The sequence below is a fragment of the Rhincodon typus genome, chromosome 5 (assembly GCF_021869965.1).
Source record: "Rhincodon typus isolate 14 chromosome 5, sRhiTyp1.1, whole genome shotgun sequence".
Lineage (NCBI taxonomy): Eukaryota > Metazoa > Chordata > Chondrichthyes > Orectolobiformes > Rhincodontidae > Rhincodon > Rhincodon typus.
This window is the reverse complement of record NC_063336.1, coordinates 43,446,858-43,466,692: the sequence shown is the minus strand read 5'-3', so window position 1 is coordinate 43,466,692 and position 19,835 is coordinate 43,446,858. Positions and strand designations below refer to the sequence as shown.

Genomic DNA, 19,835 nt, shown 5'->3' with positions numbered 1-19,835 from the left:
ACATTTTGAAAGCCATTTCTCTATTTTGTGCCCTTGTCAATGGTCAAAACAATCACGTGACCCAATTAACCACCTTTATATCTGCCGTGTACCCAAGTGATATTGGCAATTTCCCTCTGTTTTGTGATGAAATATCCAGCTGGGAAGCAGGAGAATCAAAACAGCGTATTTTGAAAGCTTAGTTCCAGCGTACAACAAAAATTCAAAAACAGCTCATTGTAGAACAATCTTCCCCAAGCATTTGTTTTCATAGAAAGTCACCTTATATTTAAAACAGCCTTATATCAATATATTCATGGGCCAAAGGGCCTCCTGTGTTTTGTATGGTGTACCTGTTTGGAGGTGGTTTTGGTTTTGGCATCTTGTTGAGTATTGCAGCCATTTCTTTTCGATCATCAAAATTCTTCCAAAGATCATATAGCTTTAGAATGACTCTGATTATCTCCAGGATCTGCCCACACAACAGCCAGAATGTTAAAAATTATTATAAACCAAAAGTATGTCTTGTCATAAATATTACTCTGGTTATAAATAGAAGGACATTTTTAAAAAGAGCTGGTGTTACTGGAATTCCAAAGCTAAGAGTCGAGGAAACAAAAATAAATAATACAGCAATTAAAAATCAGGGATCCTAAAGCAGTGCTTCCTAACCTTACTCCTTTTGTGACTCCATTTTAATGCCACTATAAAGTGGCAGGGACAGAGTTGAGAGCACTGGGCTGGTCTTGGGGTAAGAAAAACTTATTATTACAGGGCTGCGGTTGTAGCAACAATCAGGCCTCAGTATATAGGAGCACAGCATAAGTAGAAGAATAGGTAATTCAGCCCCTCAAGCCTGCTCCGCCATTCAATACGATAAGGGCTGATCTCATCTGTTTCAACTCCACTTTCCTGCATACTCTTTGTAACTCTTCAACCCATTATTAAATTGAAAATCTGTTTATCTTCTCCTTAAATTTATTCAATGTCCCAGCATCCATCGCCCTCTGGCATAGAGATTCCACATCTTCACAATCTTTTGAGAGAAGTAATTTCTCCTGATCTGTTTACATTTTACCCCAAAGCTATAATTCTCATTCTAGACTGCCCCAAGAGGAAATGTCCTTACTACGTCTACTTTGTTAATTCCCTTTACAATCATTTATAACTCAATTTGATATTCTTTCACTTCTTTAAAACTCTAACTAGTATAGGCCTAAACTGCTCAATCTCTCTTCAGAAGACAAACCCCTCATCTCTGGAATTAACCTAGTAAACCTCTTCAAACTGCCTCTAGTGCAACTACATCCCTCAAGTGAGGAAACCAAAACTGTAAGCAATACTCCAGGTATGGTCTCACTAATGCCTTGCATAGTTGCAGCAACACTTCCCTGCTTTTACACTGTATTCCTTTAGTAACAAATGCCAAAACTCCATTGACTTCCTTATGATCTGCTGTACCTGCAGATTAATTTTCTGCGATTCATGCACAAGAACACCCAGATCCCTCCGCACCAAAGCACTCTGAAGTTTCTGTCCATTTAGATAACAAGGTGCCTTTCTATTTTGACCAAAATTAATAATTTCACACTTATTCACATTAAACTCTATCTGTGAAATTTTGGCCCATTCACCTAACCTAATCCATTTTCTTATTTCTTCACTGCGACTTACTTTCCCACTATTTTTCAGTCATCTGCAAATTTGGCTACAGTACCTTCTACATCTGCATCCAAGTAATCAATAAAGACCGTAAACAGTTGGGGCCCAAGGACCAAACTATGTTGTAGTCCATTAGTTAATCTGGTCAACCAAAAAGAAAAGACCCATTTATCATAACTCTCTGCTTTCTGTTGGTTAACAGATCCTTTATCCAAGCCAATAAATTATCCCTAACCCTATGTGATCTTGCCTTGTGTATTAACCTTTTATGCAGTGTTTTATCAAATGCCTCCTGGAAATCCAAGTATACTATATCTACAGGATCTTCATTGTCCCTATTGCATGTTACATCTTCAAAGAACTCTAACAAATTAGTCAATTACCCTTCATGAAACTGTGCTAGCTCCGACAGATTGAATTTTGTCTTTCCAAATGTCCTGTTTTTACTTCTTAATCATGGATTCTAACACCTGTCATTGGGAAATTTAAACTAACCAGTCTAGTTTCCTACTTTCTGTCTGCCTCCCTCCCTCCTGGTTCGAATAAGGATGTTATACTGGAACTCTTTCAATGCATTGGAACCTTTCCTGCATCCAGGGAGCTTTGGAATATTACAACCAATGGATCCACTATTTTTGCTGCCACATCCTGGAGACCCTAGGGGACTTGCCTGCTTTCAATCCTAATAGTTTGCTCAGTACTATTTCCTCTAGTGATGATTGTTCTAAATTCCTCCATTCCTACAACTTCTGCATTACCTTATATTGGGATGCTACTGTCTTCCACTGTGAAAACTAATGCAAAACATTGATTCAGTGTCTCTACCTTTTCTATGCTTCTCATTATTAACTGCCCAGTCTCATCTTCCAAAGGACCAACATTCACTTTAGCTATTCTTTTTCCTTTCATATACTTATAAGCTTTTGCTATTCCTTTTTATATTCTGGACCAGTTTACTTTTTAGTCTTCCAGTCCAATCCACTAGGGCCAAGTCTATCATCATGCCTGTGTAATTACCTCTGTTTAATTCCAGAACACTAGTGGGGGACTCCAGTTTCTCACCCTCAAACTGAATTTGAAATTCTAGCATGCCATGATCTTTAATTAATTCCACCTCATACACAATACTGAATTCAAAACAGCCTGTTCCCTTCTTGGTTCCACAACATATAGCTCCAGAGAAACAATCTCAATACATTCAATGAACTTTCCTGAGAGCTTACCCTGGCGAGTTTGGATTAATCCAGTCCATTTGCATATTAAAATTACCTATGATTATTGCCATACCATTCTTACAACTTCCCAGTATTTCCTGGTTTATGCTGTGCCCCATCACGGAACTATGGAGTAGTCCTACTAGGGACTTCTTTCCTTTACTATTTCTATTTATACCCAGATGGATTCTATGTCTTAAACAAAAATAGAAGTTGCTGGAAAAGCTCAGGAGGTCTGGCAGCATTTGCAATGAAAGATCAGTTAACATTTTGGGTCCGGTGACCCTTCCTCGGTTTTGATTCTATGTTTTGATCTCTGGTGCCTGTATCATTTCTCTGATATTTTCCTTTACTAACAAAGCCATACCACATCCTTTTCCTTCCTGCCTATCCTTCCAAAATACGGAGTATCCTTTAGATATTCAATTCATCTCAAATCATACCAGTGTATATTTACCTTGTTAGCAGATTAATTTTATTCCAATTCTTTCATGTATTCAGATACAAAGCCTTTAAAAAGTTTGTTCTATAATCAAATTTCCCTTCTCTTATATAATTTCTTGGTGAAATATGACATTCACACATTCTGTGCATTCCTACTATTTTCTGGTAACCATCAGCCTCATCATTATTCAGAATCACAGAATCCCTCCGGTGTGGAAACAGGCCGGAGCACACCGCACCTCTGAAGAGCATCCCACCCAGACCCATTCCCCTACCTCTGCATTTCCCACATCTAATCCACTTAACATAAACATCCCTGGACACTATGGGCAATTTAGCATGGCCAATCCACCTACCCTGCACACCTTTGGACTGTGGGAGGAAACCCACGCAGACACGGGGGGAATGTGCAAACTCCACACAGACCGTCACCAGAGGGTGGAATCGAACCCAGGTCCCTGGTGCTGTGAGCCACCGTCTCACTGTTCCTACCTTCTCCTCAGGAGCAGATCAATATAAATTATGCCCGCTGACAGAAAAAAAACAAAACATTTATGAAGGCCTCACAGCCATCAAAACCCATGTCTGCCACTGCTGCCTCAAATTTCGCAGTACCAAACTCCCATCCTAGGACCTCAGCCTATGACCAACAGTTTGGGAATTCCAGGATTTAGAGGGTTTTAGGGAGTGAGATAAGTACATATATAGGCTATGCAAGAATTTTTAAGCAAGCTCAAGAGTTTCAAAATCAAGACCAGCATGACATTCATCCCAATAGTCGAGAATAGAATCAGAATCATACAGCACAGAAACAGACTGTTCGGTCCAACTAGTACATGCCAAACATAATCCCAAGTTGAATTAGTCCCACCTGCCTGCTCCTGGTCCATTAGACTTCTGAGGAAGGGTCAATGGACCCAAAACATTAACTCTGATTTTTTTCTCCACAGATGCTGCCAGACCTGCTGAGCTTTTCCAGCAACTTCTGTTTTTGTTCCTGATTTACAGCATCCACAGTTCTTTCATTTTTTATTTGGTTAATTTTATCATTGCTGTACACAAGATCTTTCTGTGTAGGTTGTGTGGAAGTTGGCAGCTGGGTTTCTTTATAACCGGTGCCACGTTTAAAGACAAACATCATTGATTCGAGTGCTTTGGGACATCTTGGGAACAACAATAAGTGCTATTGGAATGCAAGTGTTTTCTTTAGCATAGTGATTCCATGAAAAATTGATTGCAATTACAAACTTAGAGACGGCTTCATTGAAATCTATGGTCTTCAGGCACTGAAATCCCTTATAAACAGCAAATGTATACGTTATTATCAGAGACAATATGATCTCTGAAATATAACTTCAGAAGAGAAAACCACAGATATAGCAACAGGACTAAGTCATTCAGCCCCTCAAGCCTGTTCAACTATTACATTAGTTCCTGGCAGATTTATACCTGTCCCAGTTTCATAACTCTTAACACACAGGAACTCAAAATTGTTGCAAGAGTAGGCCATCCAATATGGTTGATCTTCTATCTCACCACCATACTCCCACATCATTCTCCCTTTTGTGTCTAAAAATGTATTTCTTTCTCCACCACCTTATATGGTCGAGAATTCCACAGGTCAGCACTTTGAGCAAAGAAATTTCTCACCTCAATCCTAAATGCTCCATCCTGTATCCCAAAACTATGACCCTTTGTCACGAGCCTTCACCAACGCCCCCCCCATATCAGTCACTGAGAACATTTCATGTGCCTGATGTGCTCATTTACTTAATTTAACAAGGTCCCTTTGCAACTATCTGCTCCAAACGGTCACCTGTCTTAGTATGATTAGCACCTCAGACATACAACTCATTTTCCTTCATTCAAATCATTTGTTTCATTTTCCGTGAAGACTGACTCAAAGTCTTCATTCTCTAAATGCCACTTCCTGATTTCCAAGGTCAGTAACATTTGTATCTGTTTAGGTGGCAGAAATTACAGTTAAAAAAAGGCTAAGAAGAATGTATTCCTAAAAACCTGTGTCATTTTTGGCATTTCTAGTAAGCTTGTTCTCCTATTCCTTATTACCACATATTTCACATCCCTTTGGTGTTGTTTATATTTCTCCCAGTCCTCTTCTTTGCCTTCATATAAATTTTATATAATCTCACTTCCCTTGCAGACCAAAATCAGAGGTTTTCACCATCAGGAATATGTACATATATTGCATCTTATATTCTGAATACTTTGGAGTAATTGTTCATCCATAATTTTAATCAGTTAATAGTACCGTAGGTACTTAAAATTCAAGAGATGAACATGCAGCTCAAAACTGGTGTGTAAGTAGTAAGTTTCACAAACTGAAACCATCTACACCTGCATGTTGCTGGATCCAGCGTTCTTGCAAAATACTTAACTAGAGAAATAGGAAGGGTTTTAAACTAAATTGTGGGGGTAAAAATCAAGTATTGGGTGACATGGTAAATCAGAGAGTACAGAGAAGGTGAGAGAGGAAAATAGTGAAATGACCGTCAGAGAATTGCAGGAAGGGACAACATCCACTAATGGGAGTAATCTGCAGGCCCCCAAATTCTAATCACAATGTAGAAGTATACAAATCGTAATACAGGGGATGCTGTGGTGCATTAGTAATATTGCTAGACTAGTAACCCAGAGGCCCCAAACTAATGTTTTCACACCTTAGTTCTGTTTAGGAGGCTCTTGTGGTGCAGTGGCAGTGTCCCAGCTTCAAGTTCCACCTGTTCAAGAAGTGTGTCATAACATGTCTGGATAGATGGATTTAAAAAAAAACTACAAAAGAAATATTGGATGCATGGAATAAATCATGGGTGACTTTAAACTACATATAACCTGGAAAAATTAGATTGGCAGTAGTGGCCTGAAAGAGGAGTATGTAGAATGCTTTTGAGATGGTTTCTTAGAGCAGCATTTTCTGGAACTATTCAGACAGCAGGTTATAATCACACTTTACAGAATTAACACAAAATAACAGAAGTGATGAATAATCTCAGATCGAAGGCATCGCTGGGTAGCTGTGACCATAATATGATTGAATTTTACACCGAGTTTGAAAAAGGGAGAAGTTTAGGTCCAAGGCTAGTATCTTAAACTTAAATAAGGGCAACTGCACGGGCATGAACGTTGAACTTGCTGACATGAATTAGTGTGCTAGGCTAGGGCATAGATCAATAGACACATGGTGGCAAACAAAGATGTCTTAGAGTATTCAGAATAAATACATTCCTACTATAAAGTGAAGTAACTCCAGAGGCTGGTATCCCATCACCAAGTCACCCTTTACTTAGATGTGGAGAGTCCTTGACACTAATCCAGCTCCCTCAGAGCTAGCTCTCAGTGTGAACAGAACTTCTGGGGCTGTTAATCTGGTCCAATCAGGGAACTCATTCCATTTGATTCACCTGGCTGACCTCGTTACAATCACAATAATGATTTTTAAGCTGAAGTAAGAAAGATTTAAAAAAGATACGAGGGACAATTCTAAAAAAAAAACCCAGTGATTTGTGTATGGAATTAACTTTCAGAGAAAGTGGTGGGTGCCGGTACAGTTACAGCATTTAAAAGACATTTAGATAAATGAATGAATCAGAAATGTTTGGAGGGAAAGGGCCAAGTGCAGGCAGGTGGGATTATGGTTAGCATGGTCTGGTTGGAACAAAAGGTCTGTTTCCATGCTGTATGACTCTAACTCCAAGCTGGACAGAATCAAGGCAGAGACACATCTGATAAATATGGTAGTCAAGGATAGCCTTGCTGTCCACAAACTTTCACAAATTACAGGTAGATGCTTCTTCTCTCAGAAATAAACTCTTGATGTTTTGTGAGCAATGCAAAGAATACTTAGCAACCTGAAAACAAAAAAAATGAAAATGTACAAATTGCAATAACTGCAGAACATGGGAGGATAAAAACAGAATTAGCAGTGAATGCAACAAGAAAATTTGAGAAGTTTGTAGTACACAACTAAGCTAAGGAAAATTTTATTTCTGTTCAATTTCTATAACATATGCTGTTGTTCGAGGGAAAGTACTTTTATTCTACTTTTTAACTGACCAGTGGTGGAAGTCTTCATGTGCAAGTGTCGTGAAAGATTAAACAACTGGTGTAATAACGCAAGCTTATCAAGTAAAAAAAAGGTCAAAATTTCATTAATATTTGGTTGTGTTTCATCTTTTAAAAATTGGAAAACTCGAAGACAAAATACACAATCAATTTGATTGCTGCATAATTGCATCACCTTCTCCATATCCACTGAGAGTTCAGCAAACCACTGACGTGCATCTTTTTGCTGGACCACACATGCTACATGCAAACAGGCTGTAAAGGGAAATGAAACACGTTCAATTTACTACTTGTTTAATTTTTACAAATCATCACTTTAGAGGCTTCCCTATCTATAACAAATGCATAGATAAAACTGTGTGCTTGCGACATTTCCACATAAAATCTAACACTAATCTCAGGTGTTATTCACATGTCCAGTTAAATGGCATTAACCTATCCAAAGCTAACTTAAAAAGATGTGTACAAATGTGATTGCCTAACTGATAAATTCTCTTGCCTAACACTAAGCAAACAAAGACAGCATGGTTATTACATGGGCTCAGAAATGAGACTTGATCTATCTGTCTGAAAAAGGTGAAAGTGGAGGTTGGCATTAACTATATTCAAGGCGAGTTAGATATATATTTGATCAACAGGAATGTCAAAGGTTATGGAGAATAGACAAGAAAATGGTGTTAAGGTTCCAATCACTTTAGCCATGATCTTACCAAATGGAAAAACAAACTTCATGATAGGCTGAATGGTCTACCGCTGCTCCTATTTAATATGATCTTACTACAACGATCCTTATACTTCACAAACTACATTCTGGAATATATAGAATATTAAGTCACAGATAAGTACTGCCACCTTTTAAACACAAAAAATTGTAAGAAATTGGCAGGTACCCAGGTTAATGATATTTTAGATCAAGTGGGTAGGCAGCCTAGTTGCTTATTCTACTAAGTATTATCTTCTTTATTAACTTAGAGAGTCAAAATATTTGAAAAGGGAATCCAGCAGTGAAACAGAGGTTCCATTCATAAGGCACCTCTAAAAACTTTATTTGGTAATTTCTATGGTGGTAGAATCTTGGTGTCAAAACGTCTATAGTTCAGTCCAACCCTCACACCCAGGAGAAATGTCAGAGGTGAAAATGTTTCGAAAGCCTTTTTCTTCTTCAAGTCCTCTAAACTTTGACTTTTAGAAATTAAAAGTTGAAACTTGGCAAAAGTGAGGTCTGACGAGTAGTTACTTAATTTGAAACCAACATATTCTAGAGATAGTCAGATTCAAAAATCTATTCAATGTGTTTAAAAAAACTATTTATTATGTTTGGTGCCAGCAAAGTGGAAATTATAAATACGGCTCATAGATGTAGCAGTAAGCTTGCACACCACATTCTCCACTTTAGCAGTTTAAGTACTTTGGTTTGGTACAAATAACTCAAACGTTCAGACCCCAGCATAATTTTGTCCTTCAAAATAAATCATGTTCCTTATGTTAACACCAATGTCAAGATTCCTATTCAAAATTAGCTTCCAAATATATTAACAATTGAGCTGCAAATTAACAATAAATATTAAAACCGTTTATCATGGAAAACTGACAAAACGTATGAATTCTAGTTGAAAATACCAATTCAGAAATCACTGAAATGATCAATTTTGACAGACAGAATGATGATACCCAACAAACTTTATGTCAAGTCCAGTGACTACATACTCACCCAAGGCTATCATGAACGGAGGATACATGAGGCATAGGTCTGTTCTGTAGGTGTCATTCACTATCCTCCTGTGCAGATTAAGGCATGTTGTTTTAAAAAGGTATTTTTCTATATGTAATTACAAATATTGCTAACTGATCTGTCTTATAAGCTAAGCAATGCTACTTTCAATTAGCCTTATTGCCAGAACCCAAAAATCTCATTGAAGGTAGTATATCTGTACCTAAATACCAGTCAATTTCTGGCATCTGTGTTCCTGCAAGTAGCAGGTGTAAAGAAAATTATGTTTCATTTATTTTGGCTCAGTTGCTAGTAGTCTCACCTCCAGGACAGGCCCACATAATCTAGGGTGACACTTCAGTGCAGTACTGAGGGAGTGCTGCATTGTTACAGATGCCATCTTTCAGACGAGGCTCTGTCTGTCTGTTCAGGTGGTCGAAAAAGATCCCATGGCACTTTTCCGAAGAGGAGCAGGGGATTTTCCCAGTGTCCTGCCGAACAGCCAACACCACCAAATCAGATTAATTGGTCACTTATCTTACTACTGTGTGCAAATTGGCTGCCACAAATTCACACAAAACAGTGACTGCACTTCAAATGTTATTCACTGGTTGTGAAGCACGTTGGGATATTTTGAGGCCATGGAAGGTGCTAAATCAATGCAAATTCTTTCTCCTTTACCCTTTACTATGTTCTAGTAGATATGCTCATTAAGTGTAGGCAGATTGTTAAGAATGGACAAAGAACAATTCATTAACATGAAGTTGTATGTTGCATATTTGAAGTGAAAAAAGTCTAACAGATGCAGCTGCAACTGCCATTCTCCTGTTTGAACTGTACTGATTGATAACAACTCTATTCTTCACAGTTATTAATATTACTGCTTCACATCAAAATAATCCTGCAATTAACAACCAATGTGATAAGGTACTAAACAAATGCAAATTTTCTTTCTGGGCATTTTGTCAGAAGAGAAAAGAACCAAACCATAATCCCAAACATTTGTAAACATAGAAGTATGAAATGAAATCAGTAATGTTTACTAAGTAAAACCATATGGTAAACTGAAACTCCTTTGATCCCTTACTAGGACAGGCATGTAACAAGGCTATTGATCATTAGAAAATCTTACCATGCTAATGGCAGCAGCATGTCTTCTTGTCCCATATCTTGTACATACTGTAGCAATGGTCTATATGGATGGTATACTATTAAACAGCAATCCTATTATAGAATATAAAGCAGTTTCAGAAGAAAGTCAAAACTGGATGGTGTGGTAGGTTAGCAAAATATCTTTGCATGTCTGGGATCAGAGCTTGAATCCATGCCAAACCGAGGAGACTGAAGTCTCTCATGTTTATAGCTGTATGGGTGATATTTGAAATATATTTGGTAATCTTATAATCAGCCCAAAATGGCAGTACAAAACAAATAACACAGAAGTCTCACTCAGAGATCATAGGATGATAATGTCACACTGTTGGTGAGTTTGGTGATGCGAAACACTGATACAGCAAAGGGGAGGTTATTCTACATCTACAACTGACTTGGGGTGTTTGGTATTAAATATGGGTCCTTCAAACAGGATGTCGTTTTCTGCTTTCCAGACCTAACATCCCTTACAAATATAAAAAAAATCCAAAGTACTCACCATTAACTCTAACAAATAAAATTCACATTCCAATATCTGTAAAATATTAAATAAAAGCTTCCAATCAGTAGAAGTACCTTTGCAAAGTTAGAAATAGTTTTGTTTATATTTATTCATTCTATAAATGGATGTTTTAAACACCTTCATGACTGCCACCTATCTGTAGGTAAATCATTTTTTTGCAGCAGAAAGCAGTTATTCGTTAGGTAACGGTGAACACTGAAAAGCCACTGATTAGAAATTATTTCACTCTGTTTATCAAGTGCCTATTTCTGAAGCAGTGATAACAGGGATAGGTGAGAAATTCACACCGACAAGCATGGCACAGGAACATTTGTTTAGGAACAAGACTGACAAGTCTGAGGGCAGGCATTTCACCAGCTCTCATTGGAGGAATTGTACACATCAAAAAGAATGGAAAGAAAATAGAAAAACAAAATATTTTAATTTATGAATTGTCTTCAATTGAAGAATTATTTTGGCAATGACAAACTGAACAAATCAAACCCTACGCACCAAGTGGCAAGACAGAATAAAAATACGCCTTCCTACTAGATGTAATAGAAGTTTTCAATAATTCTATTAGCCAGAGTAATGCACCATACTGGCTGGAGGTTAAGATATTAATCTCACTCACAATGCTTACACTAACGTAGTACTTATCACTGTATAACGTCCTAAAGTACACAGACTTTGGCGCAGTGCCACATGTTAGGGCATGGAGGGGGAGGTGGTGGTATTGTCACTGAACAAATAATCCAGAGCCTTAGGCCAGTGCCCTGGTGACATGGGTTCATGTCCCGCCATGGCAGACGGTGAAATTTGAAGTTAACTAAACCTGGAATTAAAAAAGCTAGTCTAATGGCAACCATGTAACCACTGTCGTTTGTCATAAAAACCCATGGAGTTCACTAATATCCTTGGGGGAAGGAAATTTGCCATTCTTATCGGATCTAATGCACATTATTTCAAATCCACAGAAATGCGGCTGACTCTTAACAGCCCTCTAAAATGGCAGAAAGAGCCAACCAGCTCAAGGATAATTAGGGACGGGCATTGAGGCTGTTGCAATAATTAAAAAAGGCTGTAGTTTTGACAAGTATCTTATAAAGAGATAAGGGTACAGAGGCTGAGGGGTTTAATGTCAAAATTCCAAAGCTTACAGTTTGAAAGCACTACTGCCAATGGTGCAGCAATTAATATTCATGCAATTTTTAATTTTATATTTAATATTTTAAATTAAAATAGAAAAGGCTGAAAATTCTCAGCAGATTAGACAGCATCCATAGAAAGTTAACAATATAGGTTGATGATCTGATAAATAATCGATCTGAAACGTTGACTCCTTTTTCTATCCACAGATGCCAAGTATTTTCAGCCATTTCAGTTTTTACATTAGATTGTCAGCATCCACATTAATTTGCTTTTGTAACATTTTGAACTACGTTCAGTACATTACTTCTTTTAGTTTCTTTTGACTCTTATAGCTGCTTATAGTAGAAAGATTAACAGTTATTTCATTCCCTTTAATGATGTTTCTGGCACTCAAGATATTTTAATGCAAAATATTGAGGATACTACAAAGCTGAAGTAACAGAATGCTGGAAATATTCAGGTCTGGCAGTTTCTGTGGAAAGAGAAACAGTGTTAACATTTCAGGTTGTATAACTTTAATCACATCTGGAAAATATTTGAGATGCACCAGCTTTGAAGTTAATATTGAGGCAGGAAGGAAATAACAAATGGAAATGTCTGTGATAGGGTGCAGAACTGATGTGGTACAAGGAAAACAATGCAAGACATAAGCAAAATGGCAATAGGACTACTTCTGACTAGTGAGTAGGCAAAATTTGGCAGATGGAATGTGATCAGGGAAAATGTGAGGTTATGCATTGCCAGAAAGAATAGAGGAGCTAAATACTATTTAAAATGGAGAAAGACAGCAGAAAGCTACACAACAGATGGATTTGAGAATCTTTAATCCATGAATCACAATACACTTGCATCTAGGTTCAGAAAGTAGTAAAGAAGGCAAATTGAATGTTGGTCTTATTTCAAAAAAGGAGTGGAGTATAAATGTATGGATGCTTTGCAAAAACTACAAGGCACCAATCATAGCTAGAGTATCTTAAGCAGTTTTGGGCCCCTTATCTAAGGCAAGATATACTGCATTGGAAGCAGCCCAGAGAAGATCCACTGAGCTGATATCAGGGTACAGAAGGACTGACTTATGTTGAAAACGTTGAATAGGTTGGACCTGTACTCATTGGGAACAAGAATAATAAGAGATGGCCTTACTGAAACATACAAAGATTCTTTGGGGAATTGACAATCCTGATATGGAAAGGTTGTTTTCCCTTGTAGAAGAGTTAGGACCAAAAAGGCATAATCTCAGAAGAAAGGGGCTGCTCATTTAAGACTGAAATGAGAGGGTTGTTAAATCTTTGGAATTCTCTTCACAGGAAGCATTGGAGGTTGGATCATTGAATATATTCGAGGAGGAGTTAGACAGACTTTTCACATACGAGAGTCAAGGGATTTGGAGGGCTGGCAGGAAAAGTGGAGTTAAGGCCACAGTCATATAAGCCATGCACTTATTGAATGGCAGAGCAGGCTCAATAGGCCATTCCCTTTCATCTGGTGACAAAGGGTATAACCAGACAGAAGGACCGAATCAGAGGACAGCAAAAAGTAAGCAGGATTGAGGGGTGCAGGTATCCAAGAGTTGTTGAAATTTATAATCCATGATGTCTGAAAAGATTGAATGAAAGTTTTCTTTTAAAAAAGGCACCAGATGAAAGGGAATGGCAGACCTGTACAACTTCAGAAATAGATTGAATCAATGTTGCCAAGAAGAGCTAGAAATTTTCGCCTTGCATTTTGGAAAACTGTTAAAAATAAAGCAGTTTTATTTCACAACCAACTAAAATCAAAGAAAAATAAGCAATATTCATTCTGGTTTTCCTTAAAAAGCAAAACAAAAGTTAAACTTTAAAGACACAATTTAGAATCTCAAATTAAGCTGGACAATATAATCAAGATGCAGTGCTAAAAGTAGAGAAGACTGAATACTAAAGTGTCTGTTGATTCAACATCTGTGAAATAACAGCATTTCACTTCTTTATAATAGTGTCTCAGATAAAAATTCATGATTTTAACAAACATGTCTGAAATATGCAAAAAGATGCCCAACCTCAAATTCTCCATCCTATTAATATTATTAATTCCATTTGCTGTACTGTGAAGCATGAATGGCATGTGACAAGCTCTTACAATATTGTGGACATGTTAAAACCCCACCCAAAATTAATCACCATTTCAACAGTCAGCCCCAATTCAAAGTGACAACGGATAAAGAAAAGCTTTGACAAGATCGGTATCATTGAGCTAGTATCACAGAATGAAAAAGATTACAGTGAGCAATTACAAACTATTAAAAAAAGAAATAAACTTTGCTACTTACATGGTTCATTCTGTAAGGGAATTCCTTAGGAAATGCATAAGAAAACCTGGTTTTTACTATGTTGTAAAAGAAAAGTGATAAATTTAAAATTAACAAAAAAAAAAGACCAACAGGTTTATATATACTCTATGCGGCAGATATGTTCTCAATTCTCTCTCTATTCACAAATGACAATGTTTGAAAGAAGGGTTAACCAGGAAATCAATTTTTTCCACCCTATGGGATCCAATAACATGAAATTATGCTTTCCAGAAAACATAAAGCCTTTAGCATCCCTTGCACTATTTTCCCCTCACTGTAGCACTTGAAATTTAACAGCTTACTTCACTGGGCCACAGCTGACATGCTAAGGCTTCAAATATTCATATTATGCAAATAACTAACATTAACAAGCCAAATTAAGAACAAACATGCGTCACAAAGAATTGAAATTTAGTGTACGTACATGTTTAAAAACAATTTCCAAAATAATAGCTATAGCTATTTTACCACTTACGACTAACAGTTTAAAAATGCACAAAGCTTGTTATATGCTCTCAACATGGCTGGCTTCAAAAGTTGTCAATGAAGATAAATGTCCATACACTAGCTGATTCAAGTTGATGCACAAACCAATATGCCAAAGACCTTCTAAATAAATACACAAAGCAAACTTCCACAAAAGCTGAAAGGCTGCAACATCATACATTATATCCTTGTCTGCTTTGATACATGTTACAAATACAGTGATGACAATGTGCAGTGTTACAGAAAAGAATTTGAAATTCCATTTTTGAGGTGAATATTTATTAGGAAATTGATAACTATCATATACAAATTGAACAAAAACATAACTGAAATCACTAATCACTACATTTATTCCACTTAAGAAGTCTCCAGCGCACATTTGTGATTAGTGTTCACAAGTTATGCGATTCTTTCACATGCAACAAAACTGACTCTAACCAAGAATTTATACACAATGCAGGAACAGAAGAAGGCCATTTAGCCCCTCAAGACTCATTCAATGATCTGCAACCCAACTCCTTAAATCCATCTTGTCCCATATCCCTCAGTAGCTTTGGTTAACAAAAATCTGTCAATCAGAACATTAAATGTCACCATTGATCGAGCATGAACTATTATTTGTAGAAAAGCTCCAAATTCCTACTTTTGTATATAGGTGTTTCATAACTTAAGTGTAATTTTTAGGTTGCGCATTTTGTGCCTAGACTCCCAGTGGAAGCAGTTTCTCTCCAGCTACCTTAATTTTTTTTCCCCCTCAATTTTCAAGTAATTAAAATCAAATAACTCAACTTCCAAATTCCAGGAAGTACAACCCTTGTCTACCAAATACCTCCAACTATTTCCAGGAGTCCTGGTGTCATTTTGCACCCTCTAAGACCCAAATATCCTTCCTAAAGGTTTGGCACACCAAACCACTGTCAATAGTCTGATACAGTAAAACAGGGGCTCTGTATAGTTGAAGCATGACTTGTACTCCGCTGTATTCTTGTCCTCTAGGTACAAAGGCCTATCTTCATTTGGCCTTTCTGATTAAATTCTATTTCTGTTCATAACATTTTACGGATCCACATACACGGATCCACAAGACTCTGAATCTTCAGTGTACAGCTTTTCACCATTTAGAAAATGCCCTTTTTCTTTTTAGACCTAAAGTGGTTGTCCTCACATCCATCTACACTGAAATACATTTCACATAGAATAAGTGCATGGACAACAACTATGTTTTGCAAATCTCCTATTAACTGTATAATGATGAAATCAAAACTTTTAGCTCTGAAACGTATTTAAAAAACCTTTGTACTCACACACGGAAGTTGAAGCTGAAATTAAACGTGTGTTTGAGACAACACCAAATTCCTAAAAAGATAAAAGACAGTTTAAAATAATTTTAAAACAGCAATAAATTTAATTGTTTCAGAGATAGTAGGAACTGCAGATGCTGGAGAATATGAGATAACAAGGTGTAGAGCTGGATGAACACAGCAGGCCAAGCAGCATCAGAGGAGCAGGAAGGCTGACGTTTCAGGTCCACATTCCATACTTCAACAATTAGAGTTACAAACATACAGGCTAAACATTCCAAAGTGTTCAATAATTGAAATAATCAGTAATTTGAACAGCATAAATTTACAGAACATGAATAACCAACCAATTCTTCCTCTATAACAGAAACTCCCTATATTTATCAGTGGTAGCTACAGCTCAGTGCAAGAATATTCTGTTATATATAGAAAATGGCTCAATATTTGCAGTAAATCAGGCATGTTAATCTTTTACAGTGAATGCCAAATGCCAAAGAACATTATAATCAGGTATTCTCTGTTGTTTCCAGAAAAGAAATCCTAAAAAAAGGTACAAGAACACAAATCAATAAACCACTAAACCATGCAATCTATTTTAATGAAACACAAGTTCTGCTTGTTCATCTTTCTAGACTTCTCGTAATCTTCCAAAGCAGAAAATCAATAGAACCTTTGATAAAATTCCAGAATATCTTTTTACGATTCTCAAAGTAAATTCCATTTCAAACAAACAAAATCAGAGATACACCTACTTGCAATGACTCTATTTATTAACATAACTTATCATTCAACATTGGCAATCCATGATGTAACTAGCATCTGGCACTAAATTAGAACTAGCTGTCAAGAATCCTTTTAGGTTTTGGTGTGTTGTCTGCAGTACTTTTGATTCTTATCTCTTGTCCTTTTTCCCCAGAGTTCAAATAATATTGTCGAAAATGTCACTTTACAACATCAAATATTTTTAGGGACCCTTCAGGTCACTTGTCCTATAAAAAGGACTAGAATCACTACCCAAAACCACAAACAGAATGTAGTAACTGTACCGCAAGATACAGAGTTATTGGAAAACACTTCAGTGTTGTCTCAAAGTTAAAGCCTATACAAATTAGTGCTTTATAGTTATTTTTGGGTTAAGTATTCCCTCATGAATTTTCTAAAAAAATTGTACATTTAATCTGTTGGAACAATACCATACCTCAAAACTAGTACTTGAGGTGATGAGGTTCTATTATTTGAGTGTCTATAATCAGAAACTGGACTATCAATAAATTATTATTTGAAAATACCTCTACTTTTGATGCTAAAAATACACAAGTTGGAGCCATCAGTACTGGATCTATACTTTTCAGCGAGTATCTGAAATGATAAGAAGGTTACAAAAACAGCTTATTCATTAATGCAAAAATATTTGCTCCAAGTAATAATGGACAATTCAACTTTCCATTGATAAACCCATATATATCAATGTAACATACTGCATCCAATTCTGGGCACCTGATTTTAGGAAGCACAAAAGGCTTTGAGAAGGTGCAGGAGAGACTTTCAAGAACTATTTCAGGGATGAGGAATTACACTTACACAAAAGTAGTGTAGAAGCTAGGGGTCTCACCTTACAGGAGGAAATTTGATAGAGGTGTTAAAAATCATAAAAGGGCTTAAATGGAAGTAATGAGTAACTGTTACTAATGACTGAAGAATCAATAACTAGAGAGCACAAATTAAGGTGGTGATTAAGAAATAATCAGAGGTGACACAAGGAAAACCCTTTCGTAAAATGTAACGAGAGGTGAGGAATGTGCGGAGGCAAAGTTAAAGGTACTGGAAGGAACGCAGAAGACTCTAAAAAGTCAACTTCCACACAGCAGTTTCCCTACCTGCATTTGGTTTCCGAGCATAGAAGAAAATTCACTGAGTGACAAATAATAAATTAACAGTATGAGTGAATCAGGAGTATTTAGAGTCCTTGAGGAGAGGCACTGATTTGTTGGCAAGTGGACTTTGTTTAGTAGAGGCATTGCTATGCAGAACTGTTTTCAATGCCACTCTTGATGAATTCTCCTCAATGTTGGTGCATTCTTCTGGACACTGCTTCTACCAATCAGAATCCACTCGCTAACCGATCAGCATACTTGTATAATACAGTATTAAAAACTTCTGTAATTAACATTTTCTCAAGCTCTTCCACTGAGATGGGACATAAAGTTATGGCCAGCTTCCCCATAATTTGCCGTGCTAACAGGCTTCTGTTATGTTTGTAGAATAACAGAGTCTATCTGAACCTTGATTTTTTTTTGATAGCCCATCATTTCTGTGCTCCAGTGTTCTTTTTATTTTGTCCTCTTGCATCCGTTTGTCTTTCCATTACTGAGCCTGGGGTCACTTTTCAGGGATTCTTTCTGTTACTCAAAAAGTACTATCCACGAGGCTCAAACCAAGTGTCCTGCCATCCTGGTTACTTCTCTTGTTTAATATTTCTTTGGCCTGAATTAATTAATCAAAAACATGCTGATGTCTGGGGGCAGGGGCCAGACATCAGATTATGCTTCTGAATGGATTAGAGGACTCTGAATGGGATTCATCATCCGGTGGAGGAGTCTCAAGTTTGTCCTCAGGGTTATCATCTTCAGGAACATCCAGCATTGTAGGTTGGGCTGCTGCATGGGTGCTCTGGAACATCCTTCTCTTATCCAAAGTTCACTTAGGCGTTTTTATTGTAAGGAATGTCCACAATCTTTTTATTGTTAAACGAACATCCAATAAATTTTTGCTCCAGTTGACAAAGCAAGATTTGTTTCCTCTTCTGGACATTCATATTTCCGCCTCTCTGGTTTAGCCTTGACAGTTAGTAATTCCAGGTGCTTTTCATTCCATAGCTCTGGGTGGCTATGTTTCTCATGCTGGCATATGCCAATTTTTGATGTAAATATAAATTTGCACTTCGACCATGCATAGGTCCCTGCTGTTCAACTGGTTTTGCACTATTGCGCTGTGCAATGGTGTATCACATCGTATCCTCTACTTTCACTATCGCTGAAATATCTAGCTTGAAATTTCTTAATTTGGTGTTTTCCTGCTGGGTTGACCATGAAAATAACATACTGTCAAGAGGACCAGGTTGCACAAAACAACCTGTCTGTAGGATAATTTATAATGACTTCTTTTGTTGCCACCCTATCACACCTTGATTCAATAATGACAAGTTCTGCACATATTGTGTCATTAGTTTCATTATTAGCTGTATAGTTGGTCTTATCAATCAAGGCTGTTACTCCCTCTTGTATATAACTTCTGTTACAGAATGTTTGTGACTTAATGATGTTATGAGTCTCCACAGAGTAGACTGCCCAAATAGTCTATTCAGTAATAGGTTTGTCTTCTCCTACCGATCTTCCTGACTTCACTTCTGGGCCCAGGTCCATGTAGGAAAGATATAAAAGTCTCTTGGTCACTCACCCATTTCTTCACTGGGTGGAAATGGACTTCTTCTCAGCACTGATAACAATAGAGCTGAGGCATTTTGCACAGGTTGCTGCCACTAATGCAGCTGTAAGGAGATTTGTTTCTCCAGGACACATCCCAACTGAACTGAGACAACAAGGTGCAAGGCTGGATGAACACAGCAGGCCAAGCAGCATCATAGGAGCAGAGAGGCTGACGTTTCGGGCCTAGACCCTTCATCAGAAAAGGGGGAGGGGAAGGGGGTTTTGAAATAAATAGGGAGAGAGTGGGAGGCGGATAGAAGAGGGATAGAGGAGAGGATAGGTGGAGAGGAAACAAACAGGTCGAAGAGGCGGGGATGGAGCCAGTAAAGGTGAGT

General features: G+C 37.4%; 1 protein-coding gene across 2 annotated transcripts in view; it reads right to left on the bottom strand.

Annotated features, from left to right (window-relative positions):
- The window catches only part of ccnc (cyclin C), a 32,976-nt gene that overhangs the window by 2,051 nt on the left and 11,090 nt on the right, over positions 1-19,835 (bottom strand). For both annotated transcript variants that reach the window (XM_048597513.1, XM_048597514.1), the window contains exons 4-11: positions 17,305-17,374; positions 16,019-16,070; positions 14,208-14,263; positions 10,745-10,780; positions 10,226-10,317; positions 9,094-9,161; positions 7,558-7,637; positions 333-451 (exon numbers count right to left, since the gene is read on the bottom strand). In XM_048597513.1, the coding sequence (XP_048453470.1) occupies positions 333-451; positions 7,558-7,637; positions 9,094-9,161; positions 10,226-10,317; positions 10,745-10,780; positions 14,208-14,263; positions 16,019-16,070; positions 17,305-17,374 (573 nt within the window). The remainder of the gene's footprint in view (positions 1-332; positions 452-7,557; positions 7,638-9,093; positions 9,162-10,225; positions 10,318-10,744; positions 10,781-14,207; positions 14,264-16,018; positions 16,071-17,304; positions 17,375-19,835) is intronic.